This window comes from Drosophila mojavensis, unplaced genomic scaffold (assembly GCF_018153725.1).
Source record: "Drosophila mojavensis isolate 15081-1352.22 unplaced genomic scaffold, ASM1815372v1 contig_81, whole genome shotgun sequence".
Taxonomy (NCBI): domain Eukaryota; kingdom Metazoa; phylum Arthropoda; class Insecta; order Diptera; family Drosophilidae; genus Drosophila; species Drosophila mojavensis.
Genome location: NW_025318907.1, coordinates 5043182 through 5061756, shown reverse-complemented (window position 1 = coordinate 5061756; position 18575 = coordinate 5043182). Strand labels below are relative to the sequence as shown.

Sequence of the window (18575 nt, the reverse complement as noted above, 5' to 3'; positions counted from 1 at the left end):
TTTTCATTAGGTTCTCTTGGTTACATTTAAATAGTTTTTCAACTTTCCATCGGTTTTTCCTTTATTTTTGCCTGTTCCCCAGGCACATTAGTTTGCCTCTGCTCATTCTCTGTCTGTCTGTCTGTGTGTGTGGCACTTAATTCGATGACACTTGTAAATTTTTAATTTGCTTTGTGTTTTTTGCGGCCCCAAGACCCGCCCATGGCCGCTGCTGTCGTTGTTTCCGCTCTTGGCTTTTCCCCCAAAGAAACAAATGCAGGCAGCCAAAATAAATTTCGCTGTTTATGTTAATTCGTTGGCCAGCGCGCGCTGTGTTTTTAGTATTTTGTTTTTTATAGTTTGCTTCAATTAATTAATTGATCAATTCATTCCTTGTTCGTTTGTTTCCTCATTTTTTTCGTGCATTTGTTAAGCTGCTTCCATTTAAATTTTTGTATTTATTTTTTTCCGAGGCATTTAATTTGCGTTGCCTTTGGCAGCATTTAAGCAGCTTTTAAAAGGCATTAAAATATATTTCTCTCATGGCCCTTATCGTAAAAAACCAGCAGCATCCATTAACCATTTTTTTGTGCGGAAAAAGTAAAAGGAAATATGTTCCAAGCTCTAATTAAGTGCGTTTGTGGAAAATTGCGGGATTACAGGGCTTTCACAAATAACATAAAATTTATAGTTACAACAAAATGTCTGTACAAAAAATGGGTATTATTTATGTATGCAGCTAGAAGTAGCTAAAGGTCAATCGATGCCCAGTTACACTTAGCTCTGGGCGCATTATTTACGATCGTCCGATATGAAAGCATTGCCCTAGATTATCGCACAGCTTGAATATATCAAGAGCTTATGCATATCAGGCTACGCAACTCGTTCTCAGCCCTCATGTCGCTGCTGCCGGTGATTTATCACAAATGCACCCAGACTCCCGGAGAAGAACAAGAAGAATAAGATGAAATACATATATACATATGTATATATTTCAAAAGACGACTGCAACAGCAGTGCGAGTAAGTGCCGCATGATGGATGGTTATTTGTTAATGGATTTAAAGATAATTAAATTAGGTTCAACAGCCAAAATTGTGAGCTGCGCCCCAGCCACCCACAACAATCAGGCGCCAGCACTATGCGGCCCCCATGTCTAATTTCCTAAGTACTGCAATACATATATGCACCCTGGCCAGCCGAGGGGCCAAAGGTCATCGATTGGGGCGAGACCAAGTGTCTGCTTGTACCTGGTGCCCCGTGCAATTGGGCAACAAACTTCTCATGTAATTAATCTTCCGACCTTCTTCTTGCCATATGGAAATTTCAGTCGTGCTGTAAAAGCGTTCTCCAGCAACAACAGCAACAACAACAAATATCCAACGAAAATTTATGAAGTGTAGAAAAAGCAAATTAAAATTGATGGAAAACAATAAAATGAATGCGGGCAGGCGAGAGACACAGAGAGGCGAGAGAGAGAGAGGGGGGATAACGCTTTGTTTGGTAGCAAAGATCTGTTGCAGAGGTGCGAGAGAACTGTGGATGGGAGGGCCCGTAAAGTTTATGGTGGCCATAAAAGCGGCACTCGCAACTGTAATTGCAGTCACCACAGCGAGTTTATACTGTAGAATCAATCGAACCACATGAATGCACATTTAACTTTGACACTTTGACTTGCCCATAATCGATTCCGGGCGGAGTCTGTGCCGAAGTAGAATCGGTGATGGGCTCTGCCAGCGTATGCAAAAATCAATTTCTGGTCTAGTGCGCGTCAGTCTCTGCTCTGCTCAAGCGGCGAGGCCTTTACAGTTCAACCTAAAGTTTTTATTCTAATTTTTTTTTTCAGCGACTTTCTGGTTGACTAACATCAGACGACATGTAGATATATGTATGTGTATATATATACTGTGTACTGTCAAGGGCCACCCAGTTGGCAGCATTTGACATACATGCCTCTGATTGCCTCGCTTGTTAAGAATCGCTTGACTGCCACATACTATGAACCTGCTGCTGCTGCTGCTGCCACCGATAGCAGCTTTTGGGTCAGGAGATGCACGTATGTATGTACGTACATGGTGGTTCGCTCTCTTTCTGGGGAAAGGTATGTAAGTAATGTTTATATCGGCAAATTCAACATAAATGCCTGACGTTAATAGAATTTATAATGAGCGCACCTAGACGCGTGTCTCGTCTTTCGTAATTGGCTCAGCGCTGTGGGTGGAGCTTGGCGGCGGCGCTTGTCATTGGAAATATCAAAAAATATTCGGCACATTTTTCAGTTAACTTTATTAGAGGCGAGTGGGGCGGGGTAGGAGGAGAGTACAGGTGCCGCTTTAATGGAATCTTATGCGAGAGATTAGAGTGCCTTATAATAAAAAGAGATTTTTAAGCGGCTTTCGACAGACTTAAGGTACGAGAGATGCCAACATTAAGAAAAGTTAATAGAGTTTTCAAATTAGCGAATGATAATATAATGTTATGTTATGGCTTATTCCTATGCCAGGTACTTACGTGTAGATAGGGCTTCACATTGCCCTGGCGATACCAAATGACCAGCTGCACCTTGTCGGCGATCATTGTGCCCGGCATTAGGTCACAGGGCAGCGCCACCTCGGAGCCCACGGCCGTCAGTACCTCCGACAGAGGACCTGAAACGAGCGAGAGGAAAAAAGGATAAGGATATCAATTAGAAATATTTTCATTACAGCAAATGCAAGGCAAGCGACTGCCACTCATTGAAATATGTGAACTTTGACATTGTGCGTGAGGCGAATGCGTGACTGTCTCTCTCTCTCTCTCTCCCTCGCTCACACACGCATATTGTATGGCATAACTATAAATTGACTGACAGCTTGATTTTCATTGATGATAAGCTGGCGCTGAAAGGGTAAGCAGAGTCGAGCCGAGCTGAGCTGGTATGGAGTCATCATCATCATCAGCCATGCATCTACGACGTGGCCATGTCACCGAGCCAGCGGAGCCAGCGTGTGGCGCCTCGCAGCTAGCGGCTCGCGACGTGGTGTCGACATCGATGGCGACGCGCTGTGCGTGCCGCCCGCTGTGGAGCAGCAGCAGCAACAGCCGCTCGGCTGGCGGGCAATTAGTTGTTGCCCCTTCCCCATACCCCTCCCCCTCCCCCTCCACAGCTTGAGCTGGGTGTAGCTGAGGCCGCATTTGACAATTGTAGCGATATTGCTATTGTTGCCTTTCTTGTTGATTGGTATTTGGTATTATCAAAGCATTTGTAATTATACAAATTATATTTTCCATATTTTCAACGGGAATGGGCGTGTCGTACGTGCCTATATGTATGTCTCCATGTCTCTATGCCCTACTCCATTCTCCACCCCCCATTGGCTTATCAAAGTTTTTTATTCCAGTGAACTCGACTGTGTAAATAGTTTTTCATTTTGCTATTTGCTTTGCTGTTAAGCTCTTAAAATTATTAATCAATACTTATCAATTGGATTCGATTGGATTATCGAAATCGACTTTTCCCGCCTCTCGCCGTTAATGCAATTTCATTAATTTAATGCATTTTTATTTCTCCTAATTGACACCATATTCAATATATGTATATCTCTATATATATATATATATTACTGCTAGCTCTGCAGCTCCGCCTTCCCCACGCAGAAAGTAAACTAAGCAACTTTTGTATCCATGGCTGATTAATTGTCGTCATAAGCGACGAGCGCCAAGCGCCACACGCTTTGCATATATAATCGAATGGATATGCCAAAGGGAGTAGGGTGGGCGGGGCGGCGAATTATTATTAGCTAATGAATATTCGTGCACAGAATGGAATGTTGTGGCATGCATTGTTGCGGCTACTCAAATACGCTGAATTTCGGTTGGGGCATTGTGAATGAACAGAGAGCTTCAAGTAAAAATTAAGCAACAAAAATGAAGTAAATGAAAATTATATACAACTGAGAGACCTGTTCGTCCAAGAATACAACCGTTTTGAGTTGGCCTAAACTGGGACGAGTTTATTTCTATCGATTCGTTTCGGGTTGATGAAATGCGAGCGGAACCATTCGCCCTTCCGTTTCCACCAGCTGTTTCACATTTATTCAAAGCTCCATTTGGGGCGCCATTACCGGAACATGAGAAATGGGCATGGCCATTAGTTATGCCCATGGACGAATCGAGAGAGATGTGTCAAATCAGTGTAACAAATCGAAGCCCTATATATCTATCTATCTGTACACATATGTATAAATAGAGATATAGGAAAACCTACTTAACCAAATGCGCCAAGGGCTGGAGGCGCCAAAAATATGACCGCAATTGGTATCCGAACGAATGATTTAATTCATCGAGGGCAAATGCAATTTGTTTGGCTCCACAACTAGGCGGGAATGGGGTCAGCAGATCAAAGCGATAAATGAGTTACGGATGAAGACGGGTCAGCCATCTGTATAAGTTGCGCCGGCTCCAAGCGCCAAGCTTCAAGCTGAGTGCGCCAATAGCTAATTGCGACTGCGATGGGAGAACAAATGTTCACACACCATTCAAACACGCAATTCCCGAATTCGAATCGAATCGAAATTGATTCGAAATGGGCATTTGAATGATCTGTTGCAAGCTTTTGCAATTGTCATTTGTCGGCTAGGTCAGCTGATCCATACTGACGGAAATTGGGGGAACACCCGCCCACGCCCCCACGCCCTAAGCACCCCACACGCAAAAGATTTATTGTCACACGCTCTGAATTTGACGCATTGATTGAATGAATGAATTGGTTTCGCCTGAAAGTGCATTTCAATGTTGTGTCGCATCGTAAATGGATTCATTGTAAATCCGCTGCGATCTGGCACTAGTCCAGGCCCTGGGTTTATTATTTATCTAGTCAACAATATTCTGACAAATTTGCCGGCATCCCCCATTCACGGCATGGCCCCCCATTCCGTGTGGCGCGCCTCGCTGACGGACACTCGGCTGTTAATGGTGCATACAACAAATTTCTTGCATGATGTATTCTATAATTAAGCAACAACATGGATCGCACAGGCCCTGTCTCTGTCTGTGGGGCCGGAAAAGTCGCTCGGCCCGATGTTGTCGCCTCATAATTGTGCCACTTAATGTGGGCGTCAACATGATACGGCCAACTTCTTCTACTCAATTGCCTCGCTTCGTTCAGGGCATTTACAGAGTTGCTTTCATGTATGAAAAGAGAAGAGGGAGAGGAAGAGGAAAAACATAAACAATATTCTACACACAATCTAATATGAGGGCGGAGTTCAAACAATTTTATATTCCAGAAACTCAATTTATGAACTTTCAACATTAATATGCATGTCGATTGCAACAAATTCGTGGAACTCTCTCATAGAATCTGTCGATATGTATATGGAATATATATAAATGTATATAGAATTAGCTTTTTTCCTGCTACCCTTTACACAATGCTTACCAAAATAAGAAAACAGCCAGGTGTTTGATCTTTGCTTCTAAACAATCAATGCTAAGTGCAGGCCAATTAATCAGTCAATCACCCAATCAGTCATTCAGTCAATCGCAACGCTTGCCACCGCGTAAACGAGCATTTTATTTATTTATTTACGCCTGCAGCTCGAAATTGAAATGAAAATATTTTGACATTCGGCTGCATGTGGCGAGAAAGCTGAAAGAGAACTAAAACTCTATTGTACAGCACGGGGTAATTATTTAGATCATTTGTTGCTTTTCGCCCACGGGGGCCCCGCTGCAAATGGAATATGGGAAATGGAAAATGGGAAATGAAAAAGCAGAGACTGCCCTCGAGAGCTTTTCGTCGCATTCATAAATAAGCAACAACAACAACTTGGCGCCTCTCGTAAAACAAACAGCAGCAGCAGCAGCGATCCAAACAGATCACCAAATAAATCAAATAGAATGTTTATTTCTTAAAAAAACGGGAAAAGGAAATCTATGGAGAGATACAGGAGTCGGGAAGAAGCTGGGAGTAGTTCATGAAATATCTGCTTAGCTTAAAAAGTTGATTAAGAGCACTGAGAGATGAAAATGAAATGTGCAGAAGATTGATGAATAAGATTTAGAAGAGAATTCATGAATCCCAAGCGAGTCAGCTATGTCCCATTCCCTAATGCTGTTAACCTTTCCTAGAGCTAATTATGCCCATATGCTCAAGCGCTTACAGCGCATAAGCTGGCCATTAAATAAATATCATTTATTCATTGAGCCATGGCCAAGAGATTTTCTATTGTTTTAGAGCTGCATGTCCGTAAAATTGACTCGGGCTGGCGACAAATTGGCAATGACTCAAGTAAAAGCCGCCAACGATTCAATAGGCGCCACTTGCCAACAACAACAACAACAACAACAACAGCAAAAGCTACAACAAAGACTGATTTTTTCTGTATTGCCATATTGTCAAACAGCAGCAACAATTGCAACAACAACAGTTGCTACTCTGCACGTGACCATTGACAATTTGCGATTCAAGTTGTTGGCCATTTATGACCCGCTTTGACTCGGTTCAGCCCCCCGCCTGCTCCTCGCCAACAGCCAACTGGGCGTATTCTCTCTGTTCTTTTTTTGTATTTTATTTTGTTGCCGTTTATTTGAGTTTGGGCCAAATGGCGCACACTGTCAAGAAGTTTACTCGTTGTCGTCGATTTGAGCTTTAATATTTCCTGCAGGCACATTTGGCGACTCTTAGGGTCTGGGCCCCAACATCAAAGCGCTGGCGGATGTTCCAATTGCTCCGGCAGCCCATTCACTTGCTGGAACCGACGAGGCCCGAGAGTCATAATACGATTCCGATTGCCTACGGCCGAATGCCGCTCCAGTGACAATCTCACCTAAATTAACTCCAAAATTAGACAAGTACTTTGATTGCCAGCCATAAGAGATTTTCTGCAGTTCCCAGAAAATATCTGAAATGCCCATAAAGCGCCCTTTCTTATTTGCCGGCAAAAGGAAGTTATAAAATATGGAAAATATATACGCATTTACGTGCGAGTGTGTGCGTGCGTGTGTGTGTGTGCCATGGACATTTGATTGGATTTTCATTAGATTGGATTATTATGCATAAAAGTACCATTTGGTGCGTTTATCAAAGCGTAAGTCCGGCCAATAACAAAGCCCATGCTTGCCATGGCGAAAATTAAATAAAGATTGGCTCAAAGGTTGCTCTCCTCCGGCTTGACCCTAGTCGACTGCATTATTATAATAAATTTGGAACATTTTCAATTTTGAACAATTGCGTTTCATGTGAGTCTCATGAATATTAATTTATGTTCAGCTATATATGTATATATAATGGTCTATAAATTCATAACAAGCTGCACTCGGCCCTAATCTATGTTCGAAAATCTTGTGCAAGCGCAGCAAAACTAATTTTATGATGGATTACCTGAGGCAAGGGTGGACGAGCAATCCTAACTCTAGCACTGACGGCATCACCGGTTCCATCGTGCTGCAGCTATCGCGTTCGCTTTGCTGTCCATCAAATGCAACGCAGCATGAGGCTCGCCACGCTTATCACACACGCACGGCGTAGCTGCGGCCCCTCTCCGCCCCCTTTGCGCTAATAGAAACCTCAAAAGGCATTTTCCTTTGTTGACATTTGTAAAATGCAAACAGAACACGCAGAGGCGACTACATAGATAACCGAGCGCGGGCATCGGGCATCGGGCAATGGACTAGAGCGAAGGTCTCGATGGTTAGAGGCATCAGTCAAAGTGATTAGATCATGGCAGCAGGCATGTCTGCGGATGGGATAGATAAGTTAAGCCGCTGCCAGCTCGGGGCGGGCTCCATAGAAGTGGACGCGCCTTCACTTGTGGGAGCCTCAATTAGTTCGATTTTATTGCACCCGAATGGGCATAAGAACCCTCTGAAATGGTTATGGCAACGACTTCTTTTCCTATTTGGCCCGACCGTTGCCAGTTTGCCAGTTCTCTTTACGATATTGACACTAGAAATCGTGACTTTTTCATTATGAACGGGATTTACACGTGTTTATGGCAGCTCATAAATGGGTCGCACTTGGTCTCCAGTTCCGTTCCGTTCCATTCCATTCCGTTCAGTTCGGCTAGGTAACTAAGGGTAAGCTGGCAAGTAAGTCGCCAATTGACGTTGATTGTTGCACAAATCTCGCAGGTGCAGACCCGGCTCTAGTCCATTAGGATCTTAGCCAAGTGGAAGCGCCATTGTGCAGAGAGTGCTTTGCAAATGGAAGTTTGCTTTGAAGTGGACTCACGGACTGACACCTTCTGACAAATAGTTGCAATAAAGTGTCTAAGTGCTGCGTGTTGTTCTCGCTGGGTGGGGTGCGTCACTCGTGCGAGTGGGAGACTGGCAGGAGTCGTGTCTGCTTTTCCTCCTTTTTCTCGGCTCATCTCGGGCGGTGCTGTGGCCTAATCGTTGGGTAACATGAAATTCCATGCCGCATCGAATTAGCTCTTCTAGCCACGTCGTTGACAGGCACGGAGCGCACAATTTGAGCCCAGAAAGAAGATATTATGCAAAATAATATATAATTTTGATAGCACCCAATTTGAGCCTGTCATAACAAATGTGCTGAAACAAGTCCTGAATATGTATGCCCAAAAACCGAGCTCTATCTCAGCCCCCATCCTGACGCGGCACGCAACAAAATTTCTGAATGAAAGAGGCAAAAAAAAATGTATATATGTATATATATTGCAACAACAAGAACAATAACGGGACAATAACCGACGACTAAGAAAAAAATCGATATATGTAAAAAATGTTTGCATGACTTTAGGAAATTTAGCAAAGTTCTTTTTTGTTGCTGCTCTTTTGGATAGCCTGTGGGCTGGAGTCCTGGCCGCTGGGTTTGGGCCTGCCCGAATAAAGCTTCATTGATATGAAAAATATCTTTTAAATGCCACAAAGTAGCTGCCGGGGCCTGCCGAGGCGGCCTCTGTGAAGAGCGGCAAAAACAACACTCATAAAATTAATATGATATAATAAAGAAAAATTTGCAAGCTGCCAAAACCATAACGATTGATTCTGAATTATAGCCAGCCGAGGCGGGGACGCTGGCTAAAATGTTTTGATTCGAGTTTTTTTCTTCGTTGGGGCTGCCGGTAGGAGGAGTTGCGCCTTCAAAGGCCACGTTGCCGCAATATGTTTTGTGGGGCTCAAAGCGAAACCGATTCGAATAAATAACACGGGGCCGCATAAAATCAAATATGTTGCGCTATCGAGAAAGTGAAATGGTCTGGCTCCGATCAGCCGTGGCAGACGTTGCGGACGTGGCCGCAAGGAATTTTCCGGGGATTACTGCGCCACTTGCTCAACCCAGGCGGGAGTGGAAGCAGGAGCGGCGCATCGGCCGGGGGAGTATGTCAAATTAATCACGGCATTGTTCAGCGCTTTTCAAAATAATAAATACTTCAGCGCTACTATAAAATAAATTACTCAAAATCATTTTACTATCGCCGCGCCACAACGAGCCGAGCCGAACCGAACCGAACAGAATAGAATAGAATGCAATGCAATGGAATAGAATAGAATAGAATGGAATGGAAGTTTGCTGGAATGGCATATGTTGGTTGGCTAGATATGTTTGGACAGTTTTAAAATTTGGTTTCACTTTTCTCCCCTACCCCACACTCCAAGCACACACACACACACGCACACACACACTAGCAATCATATAGTGCTGTGGTCCCATGCCCGCGCCCGTTGTCATGCGTTTTGTGTGTCAACTTCAAATGAAATGAAATGTCTGGGGAATTTGTAGATCATTAATAACCTCGCACACAAAACAACAACAGAGAAACGCATTGGGCCACTTAGGAGCCATGAATGGGCGTTCGACTAGAGACAACAAAAGCAACAACAACAACAAAAACAACAACGGCAACAGCAACAGTCGCCAGTTGTCAGTTTGGCCCTCGCCTTGTCGCATTGTGCGAGGGAGCAGCCGAAATACGTAATAAAAATGCCAGGCGAACCCCGAGCGGCTGTGGCACAAAATTGGAATAGCAAAAATTAATCACAGCGGGAGAATTGAATGAAAAAAAACGAAAAAAAAAAAAAAAAAAAAAAGAATCGCTGCTGGTTAGAAGACACCTTTTAGTATATAAATACGCCAGCAGAATATTTCAAGCAACACGAGATCAGCTGTTGTTTACTCCCTCGGGTGGCTGCCGACTGCGAGGGCCAGATTTCATATATATACATATACAAATATATATATTTATATATATGTGTGCATGAGCGAGTCGTTAGACAAGTGGTACGATTATCGATCAGCAGCAAGTTTCTCATGGCGATGTCAATCAATTAGAGTCGATGTTATAGTTTTAAATGGTAGGCTAACTTCCCATTTCGAATATCTCAATGGGTCTCGGCGGAGCAGTCTGTAATCAATTCAATTTCAATTCTGCAAAATATAGACTCGAGCTGGACTGGTTTGTGACGAGCCTAGTGCTACAGTGGCATCTGCCGAGTGCTAGACTGGCAATAACTCATTGGGCTTCACCGCCTCAGATACGCGGATGGACTTTCAGTGCATCCGAACCAGATCGAAACTACACTGTTTTGCTAGGCAGGTGGTGCATCCTCATACCTGGTTTGATTTGGATGCACAATAGCTGAAGGATGAAATGATTAAATTCTGTGAATCACAGGGATCCATGATGAGAATAGATTTAGGATTAAGTTAGTTTGTCTTTAGCATAAATCCAATACAAGCCACTTACTAGTTCAAATTTAGAGTCTATGCCAATAGCAACAAATTGAAACTAAAGAGGAATACAAAAATTAAGTTCAGTCTGTAGCTTTCATTCCAATTTTAGCTTACCCGTCAACTTAATCATCTTTCAAAACAACAATCATTATTGGGCTTCAGTTAACTTTTGGTTTGATTAATTATAAGTTTAAGCCACATATCAGTCATATAAATCTTACTTTCAATATATTTAATTAATCTGCTGCCAATCAATGATCAATCTGTTGTGATTTATGTAGTCGATGCCGATTTCACTTCCCACTGGGAAGTTCCCAGTTCAAAAAAGTTTTTAACTTGCAAGTTAGAGCTGGGAAACCATCGATGCAACCATCGATTATATCGATGGACTTTAATTTTTATGATATATCGATGAACTTTTGTCGATATCGATATATCGCCGCTTTGAGTAACAAATCAAACACATGTAAGTAGTGAAACTTTCTTTTGTAACAAAATAATATATATTTTTTGCGTGCTTGATCTATTTTTGGAAATTTTATAAATAGTTGACAAGCATAGCATACGGACATTGTTAAACATTGGTAGTTCCTCTTCAACATGGACAAGTTTGTCGTTTCAAGTAAGTATTTTATACCCTGTGGAGGGTACATTACGTTAAAAAAAATGTGCTATTTTCCAGCTTGAACGTATTTTTCACATTTTAGATCAAACCTGCAATGCCTCCACTACAATTGCATCTTCAAATGCATTGACTGAATCCAATGAGCCTAGCATGAAACGAAAAAAAATCACATCAGAAGTTTGGTCACATTTTGAGAAGCTGATGAACATGCTTGCCAAATGCCGTCATTGCGGAAAAGAGTACCGCACGAGCGGCAACACTTCCAATATGATGGAACACTTAAGACGTGTACATCCCTTCGTGGTAAGAGACCACGTTGAAACAACTGCTCCATTCTCCTCATGACATCGATCCGCCACAATTTTGGAAGGTAATTTATAAAACGCTTTCATTTTATAGTTTTAATGGTCCGTTTTGTTTCAGATTAACGAACACCAATTAAATGCACTCAGCTGTTGTGCTATTAAATACTTAGCTATTCCAGCTAGCTCTGTGGAAAGTGAGCGCATTTTTAGCAAGGCGGGTGAATTGATTTCTGACCGCCGGGCGTCTTTGAAAGAAAAATGTCAATCAATTGATTTTTTAACAAAAATGAATGGCTGTTCCCGAAAACAACGAGACTAATATTTTAGTATTATCTTATTTTTGTAAATATTGAATATTTACTATAACTTTATTAATTTGTTATATTTTTATTTTTTAATTTGTCGATAAGAAAGAAAATGGATCTCTTTTATATTTAAGTTATCTTTAAAATCGTTATGTTGAATTTGTGTTATGTTTTGGAAATGAAAATTTAATGAATTAAACTTTTATATTTTCTCTATATTTGTCTATATTCTTTATTCTTATTCTGTAAATATGTACAAGGAAAAGTATGAAATTACAAGAGCATTATTTACATTTATTTCTATTATGAAAAGTACGACTTTTATACAAAAAAAAAAAGTTTAAAATTTGAAAGGAAAACATTTTCGATGGAACCATCGATATAATCGATTATTTTTTCCATCGATGGGAAAACCATCGATGGAGCCGTCCATCGATGGTTTCCCAGCTCTATTGCAAGTTGCAGTCAATTGCCAAGCCGTAAGCTCATTAGAGATGCAAAATCATCCACAGATATTCAACACGATGGTTTATCCCACCGATGGTTTCAATCATCGATATCATTTATGGGCTTATCGGTGGACTTACCATCGTTATAAGAATTAAATTTGTTTTCCTACCAATAATATCATACATTTAAATAAAGCAATGTCTAAATCTCTAAATCGAATTACTAATAGTTAATTTGTAAATTAGTAATTCTGCATCTGCTAGATTCTAGATTCAGAGACAGGCGGCAATATCAGGAAGACAATTAAATTTGTATTAATTAACCTATGAATATTTTAAAAAGAGATATACGATCAAAAAAATTTATCTAAAATCAAACTCAACTGAAAGTTAACTTGCATAAGTTGATTCAGCTATCTGTTAATTGAGACGATGTATTCACATTTAACAAAATCTATCGATATATTGCATAATTAATGTTCATCGACACTATCGAACATTTAACAGCTCTAAAATTAATTTAAAACTGCTCCAATAAAACATTTAAGCAATTATTCATTCAGTAGATTCACATTTTTTCAACTTCAATCACAAGTCGAACGTGAAAATATATTTTCGACCATTTTAATTAATCTACCGCTAATCAGTGCTCAGTCTATTGCATCAATTTAGTTATCATCTATCAATCCGTAAGGTCATTCAAAGCTTTACCATTCTCATTCCCTTTCAATAGTCTCTCAATCAAGCAGGATTGCCTTAATTCATATGTTGATTTCTCTCCGATTTCTCAATGTATTTTTAATAGTACATATATCTATGGCAATTTAAGCCTCTGCGAGTCATGTAGAATTGAAATAGAACTCATGTGCATATTTTCGTTGTGCTTTTCAGCTCACAAATTTTTCGTTAAATCCGACCCGTCCAGCCCCCTCGATAGAAAACTGGCACAGCAATTTTCCATTTTCAGATTCGCATTTTCCTATTATTATTTTGTTCTCGTTGCATTTCGTTTAGTTTTTATTTTCAGTCTGTGCTGGCGTTGTTTAGGGGTTATTTTCTGTGTGATGGTGGGGGGAGTGGGGAGAGGGCAGGGGCGACAGACACAACCACTTCCGCCCCAAGTTTTGGCTTTGTTTTTGTCTACTGCCACGCTTTTTTTTTTAACACTGCACTTGGGAATACGAACTAAACTGGGGTATAGAAATGGGGACTAGAACCATCACCCCCACCCCGGCCATGCCGAAATAAAAATCTTCGCCACTGGCTGAGTCCATAAAATATGGCGTGTGCATCGCTTGCTTTGTTTGCGTTTAATTTGGAGCGGGAAATGTCAAAAAGCTACACGAAATTGAGTAAACAAACCATTAAAGAAGATTATGAGACTTATAAACATAAACTAAACGAGAGCCAAAAAAAGATTGAGCTGCCAGCAAATATGCAAATTGAATAGTGAAGTGAGGAAAAAAGTAAGAAAAGCTCCGGCTTGGCCTCACTTGAATCGTTTTTAACTTAATTACCAAACGGCTCGTTCGAGACTTTTGTCAGTTTAACAGTTTTTAGTTTTCCGTTCTCAGCTCTCAGTTTTTCGCTTTTGGCTTTTAGTTCTGCTCGACAATTTTGAAATATGCATTAAGTCTTTTTTCGGCTGCGCACTCATGAATATTCAACGCAGCCAAACACTTTTGATGAACTCGTAAATTTTCCGACATTGCCTTTTAAATATGCATGAAAATTAAATTGGCCTTTGGCTGCACATAAGCTGATATTTAAATTTATATATTTTATATTTTATTGCCGAAAGACTGACGCTTTCGTGTGGCGGAACAAGTTGATTTGTATTTTTAGTTGTTTGCTAACAATTTAATTTCGTGGGGCGCAGCTTAGATTAGGCATAGGAAATACTTTATTTCGGAAACTCTTTTTATTGCTAAACATTTAGCCCACACACACACACACACACGCACACGCACAGGCACACCTTTACCCATTGCCAGCTTTGCGCCAAGATTGATGGATAGATAATGTGACTGATAAATCTCCATTACGCAGCATCCTTCTGCTGCCTGCCTTCCGTTGAGAGTTAATTTGAAGGCGCTGGGACAATGATTTGATTTTTGGCACTGTCATTGTCATCCTTAGCAAGGTGATTTGTGGGCACGCCCAGTCATTGGTAGCCTGCCAGCCAGTTTCCTCTTCATTTGTCATAGCCCACAGACACAAATGCCAAGTGATTGAGAATAGGCAAAGCAGAAGCAGAAACAAAAACAAGAACAGGAAAAAATGCTGCAGCCATAAAATTGTCGATTGATTGGCATCAATGATGGCATTTTAACCAAATCACAGACGCATTCACTACAGATACCCAAATCAAGATTGGGACGAAGGACCACCAAATGCCAACGTGTCGTCGTTAAACCAACCATAAACTTCCATCCGAAAGGTGTCTGCCGTCAATTGTGCTCGCATCAAACTAGGCGCGAATTCGTTTTATAGTTCCACAGGCCCAAAACATATCCTCAAATGAGCGAACATTCAGGACACGCGGCCAGAGTTGAGCCAAAATATTAACACAATATAAAATCGGCATCAATCACAAATGCTGATTCTATCACAGATATTTCTCAAAGCGGAATTGGGAATGGGAGCTCAAATTGATTTCCCTCCAATTACATTCCAATTCTAATTTCAGGATAATCATGCAGTTAGCTAATTAAATACACATCTAAATTTGTTCGCATCTATAAATAAATGCCGTTATTCCATTGACTGGAATTATTTGAAAATGATTTAAATATGAGCGCGCCGTAGGCAAATCGTGTTTGCTGAAATGATATAATATCGATTTCGTTATGTAAGCAAAGCAGACAATTTGCTTGTGTGTGTGTGTGTGTATTAAAGCATTTCATGTGAAAATAAATAGTACGAGGCGGTAGCAAGAACAACGGACAAGAGCAACAAACATCAAAGAATGCAGCACAAACACAGACACACACACACACACACGCCTACACCCAGTTATACAGACCATAAGTAGGGAAAATCGCTTATGCAGGAAGCACTTTTCTTCGGGGCTCCTGCTGAGATTTTCCACGCAGCAGCGACTGCTGGTGCTGCAAGGATAAGAGCCCGAGCTCTTATCCTCTAACTCTGCGGGCTCTTTCTGCTGCGCTCTGCTGTGAGTGCTGCGAGTGGTGCGAGTGCTGCTGCTGGTTTGTGTGTGGGAACGTGATTTCAGCATAATTCCTTATATCAGCGCATAAATGGAGCATGCCAGTGACACACACACACACACATACACGCATTCACATATGGAAACAAACACTCACATAGTCACAGTCACGGCCACATGCCGCCAGGAGCCAAAGGACCAAGCTGCACTTTTCCAGTTTATTGCTGCAGGCAGGCAGGCAGGCAGGCAGGAAGCCGCGCGGGAAGCAAGCCGTCTGACAGTGGTTCTCAGCTCTCAGAGCTCACATTTATCGCTGGCGGGTCAAGTACATTAAAAACGAATGCCAAATTTGTTGAAAGTCCCAGCACACATCCATCCATACATATGTATGTGAGAGGCGCATGCAAAAAGTCCTAGACTCAAACAGCTGGATAGGTGACGATGGGCGGTTAAAGAATTTAACTCATCTATATGCAAGACAACGCATTCGTTGCTTCCATTAAGTATTCACGATTCTTGAAACAAAACAATGAATGCTTTGCTAAAAGAGAGAATAAACAATGGCTGTTAACCTCAAATAAGCATTTTTATTAAGTTCTACATCTAAAACAAACTCCCAAACTGTTTCCTTATTGAATGATTATATTTAAATTATTATTTGTGCTTTAACTTTCTAGAAATTGTTATTTATTTAAAAATTAAGTATTATTATTTATTTTTAGTTTTTAGAAATTATTATTCAATTAATTCTGTATATTTAAATTGAGCAAAGGCTTTTATTATTTATATTATTTTTTTAAAGCACTTTCAATAAAAATATTAGTATTTTAAATAATTTTCAAAAATTCCATAATTAATTTTTTAGATTTTATTTTAATTATTGTAAATCAAAAATATTTGTATTTAATTTTTTTTTGTATATTTTGAATTTATTTATAAATGCAGGTGAAATAGGAGAGATTTATTAGCTTTGATATGCATCATTAAACATCCTTGTGATTTATCGACAAAACAGATTCAGTTTTTCGTTATTTAATTCTTCAATTATCTATGCCAAATCCGCATAAATTCCATTTACAACTTTACTCTCATTTACTCTAATTTACTGCATAAATTCCACTAATTCCCCAACTCTACTCTCAATTAATAAATCCAATTCTAATTTACTGCCACATTTCAAATAAACTATATGTATATGTATATAACTACTCAAGCCACCCACGACATGCCGCACACAAGACCAACTCCGAACATCATTCAGTTTTCGAAAATCGAAAATCATCGAGTGCCAATTTACAATTTGTAAATCGAAAAGGCAACCGACGCCAATGCGCAATCCGCAATTCCCATTCCGCAGGCGGCGTATGACCAACAGGCGGATGAATCGCCAACGTCAAAGCCAGGCCCAAGCCCCTGCCTTGACCGCGCATCAGCCTACGTACATACATATGCATGTATATATGTATATGCTGCTACATTCACACACGAGCTAACACTCAGACACAACCGTGTGGCATGCACATCGATAGGTGTGTATGCCAAAAGCCGAATCATGAAATTCGAGCGCTTTAAAATTGAGCCCATTGATTTTTGTGTTGAACGTGTCCTTGCATCGCACTGCACTCCTCTCTATCATATTCCCTTCTCTCTCTCTCTGTGTGTGTGATTGTGATTTTGGTATTTGTTTTAAAAATATTTCTGGCTTTGCCGCATTTTCATTCATGCCACACAGCAGCGTCAAAGGCACCAAAACCAAACCATTCACATGCACATTCACATTCTCATATCCATTCCGATAGGATATTCTGTTGCGGGTGGGTAATTTTTCAAGTACTTGGGTGCCATGTTCCAATATTGTTTGCTTAGCTTCTGTGAGTCAAGAGTCAAGAGAGCGTAGCAGCAGGAGCAGGAGCAGCCGCAGCCGCAGCAGCAGCAGCAGCAGCCGGCGGTAAAGGGTCGGGATATCCTATGTGTGTTTTATGGGTTTTTCCAATATATGTATTGGGACAAGAAATCAAGGATTAAAATGAACAACATCCGTTCAGGACTTTGCTTATTTGCGTTCGCGCTTAGCGCCGTCAAGGGTTTTGATTTCATCAGCATCAGGATGCTGCGGGTGTCCCAAAATAAAAAATAAATAAAGAAAGAAAAATGCCACCATTTATACAAATTGTTGTACAAATATTTGGCTTTCAAAGTTGCCTGCCAAAAGAAAACAATGAGACGACCTCTGACCTCTGGCCAAAGTATAAAAAAAACCAGCAGCAGCGAAATTCTTTATTGTATTAATGGATTATTTCAGTGTCAAAACATCTGCGCTCTCCTAACGCATTATTTTGTATTATTTTATTTTATTTTATTTTCGTTTTACATTTTATTTTTATTTTTACATCTGTTTTTATTATTTATTCAAAACGAGACCCTGACATATTTATGTACTTGTTCTGCCTTTATTGTGGTTCCGAGCGCTTAAATTGTTCATATATATGGAGATTGTTTAATTGGTTCTGCTCCTTGGTCATTAATTGCTGGGAAATAAACAATTAAATCTGCGAAGAATTCCTGGAATCCAATTACCATTGAAAGGTTCATTAAAAAGCTGTGACAAGCTCCTGTCGCCTGGCAACAAAACGTTTCGTAAATGTTCCCGTTAAGGCCGTAAGGCTCGTTGTGGGGGTTTTATTTTAGACTGGCCTTGAAAATGGTATTATTTACGAATTTAGCGGTATTTTTAGATTCATACGCAACGAAATGGCCTTATTTTCGCTTTCAGCGCCAGCGGCTATTTAATTGTTTCGCTTCCCCCCTCTCTTTGGAGCTGCAATTGTGCAAACTACAAATCCTGTCAAATAGTTTGTTGCATGTTTAAATTACATTACGAGCCACAAAAAAACGGAAACAAGCACAGCTGGTGCACAAATACAAAGAGCGGAGCACAAAAAGCCATGTCAATTTTCTATTCCAATTGGCCAAACATACAAAAGCCAAGGGCTGCCCAAGTGTGGAGGGGGGTGGGGGGTAGCAAAAGCGGGCAGGCAAATACAGTTGTAGGCTCGTTTTTATTTTTAT

At 40.7% G+C, this 18575-nt stretch overlaps 1 protein-coding gene and 1 long non-coding RNA gene across 2 annotated transcripts in view; one reads left to right on the top strand and one right to left on the bottom strand.

Annotated features, from left to right (window-relative positions):
- Positions 1-18575, bottom strand: part of LOC6580760 (nephrin) — a 53390-nt gene that overhangs the window by 12286 nt on the left and 22529 nt on the right. The window contains 2 exon segments of the mRNA XM_002006527.4: positions 2490-2500; positions 2502-2626. Coding sequence (XP_002006563.4) covers positions 2490-2500; positions 2502-2626 — 136 coding nt within the window.
- Positions 11009-11842, top strand: LOC116804086. The gene is made up of 4 exons (XR_004364108.2): positions 11009-11119; positions 11202-11275; positions 11361-11648; positions 11702-11842. It is a non-coding gene; the product is annotated as an uncharacterized LOC116804086 (long non-coding RNA).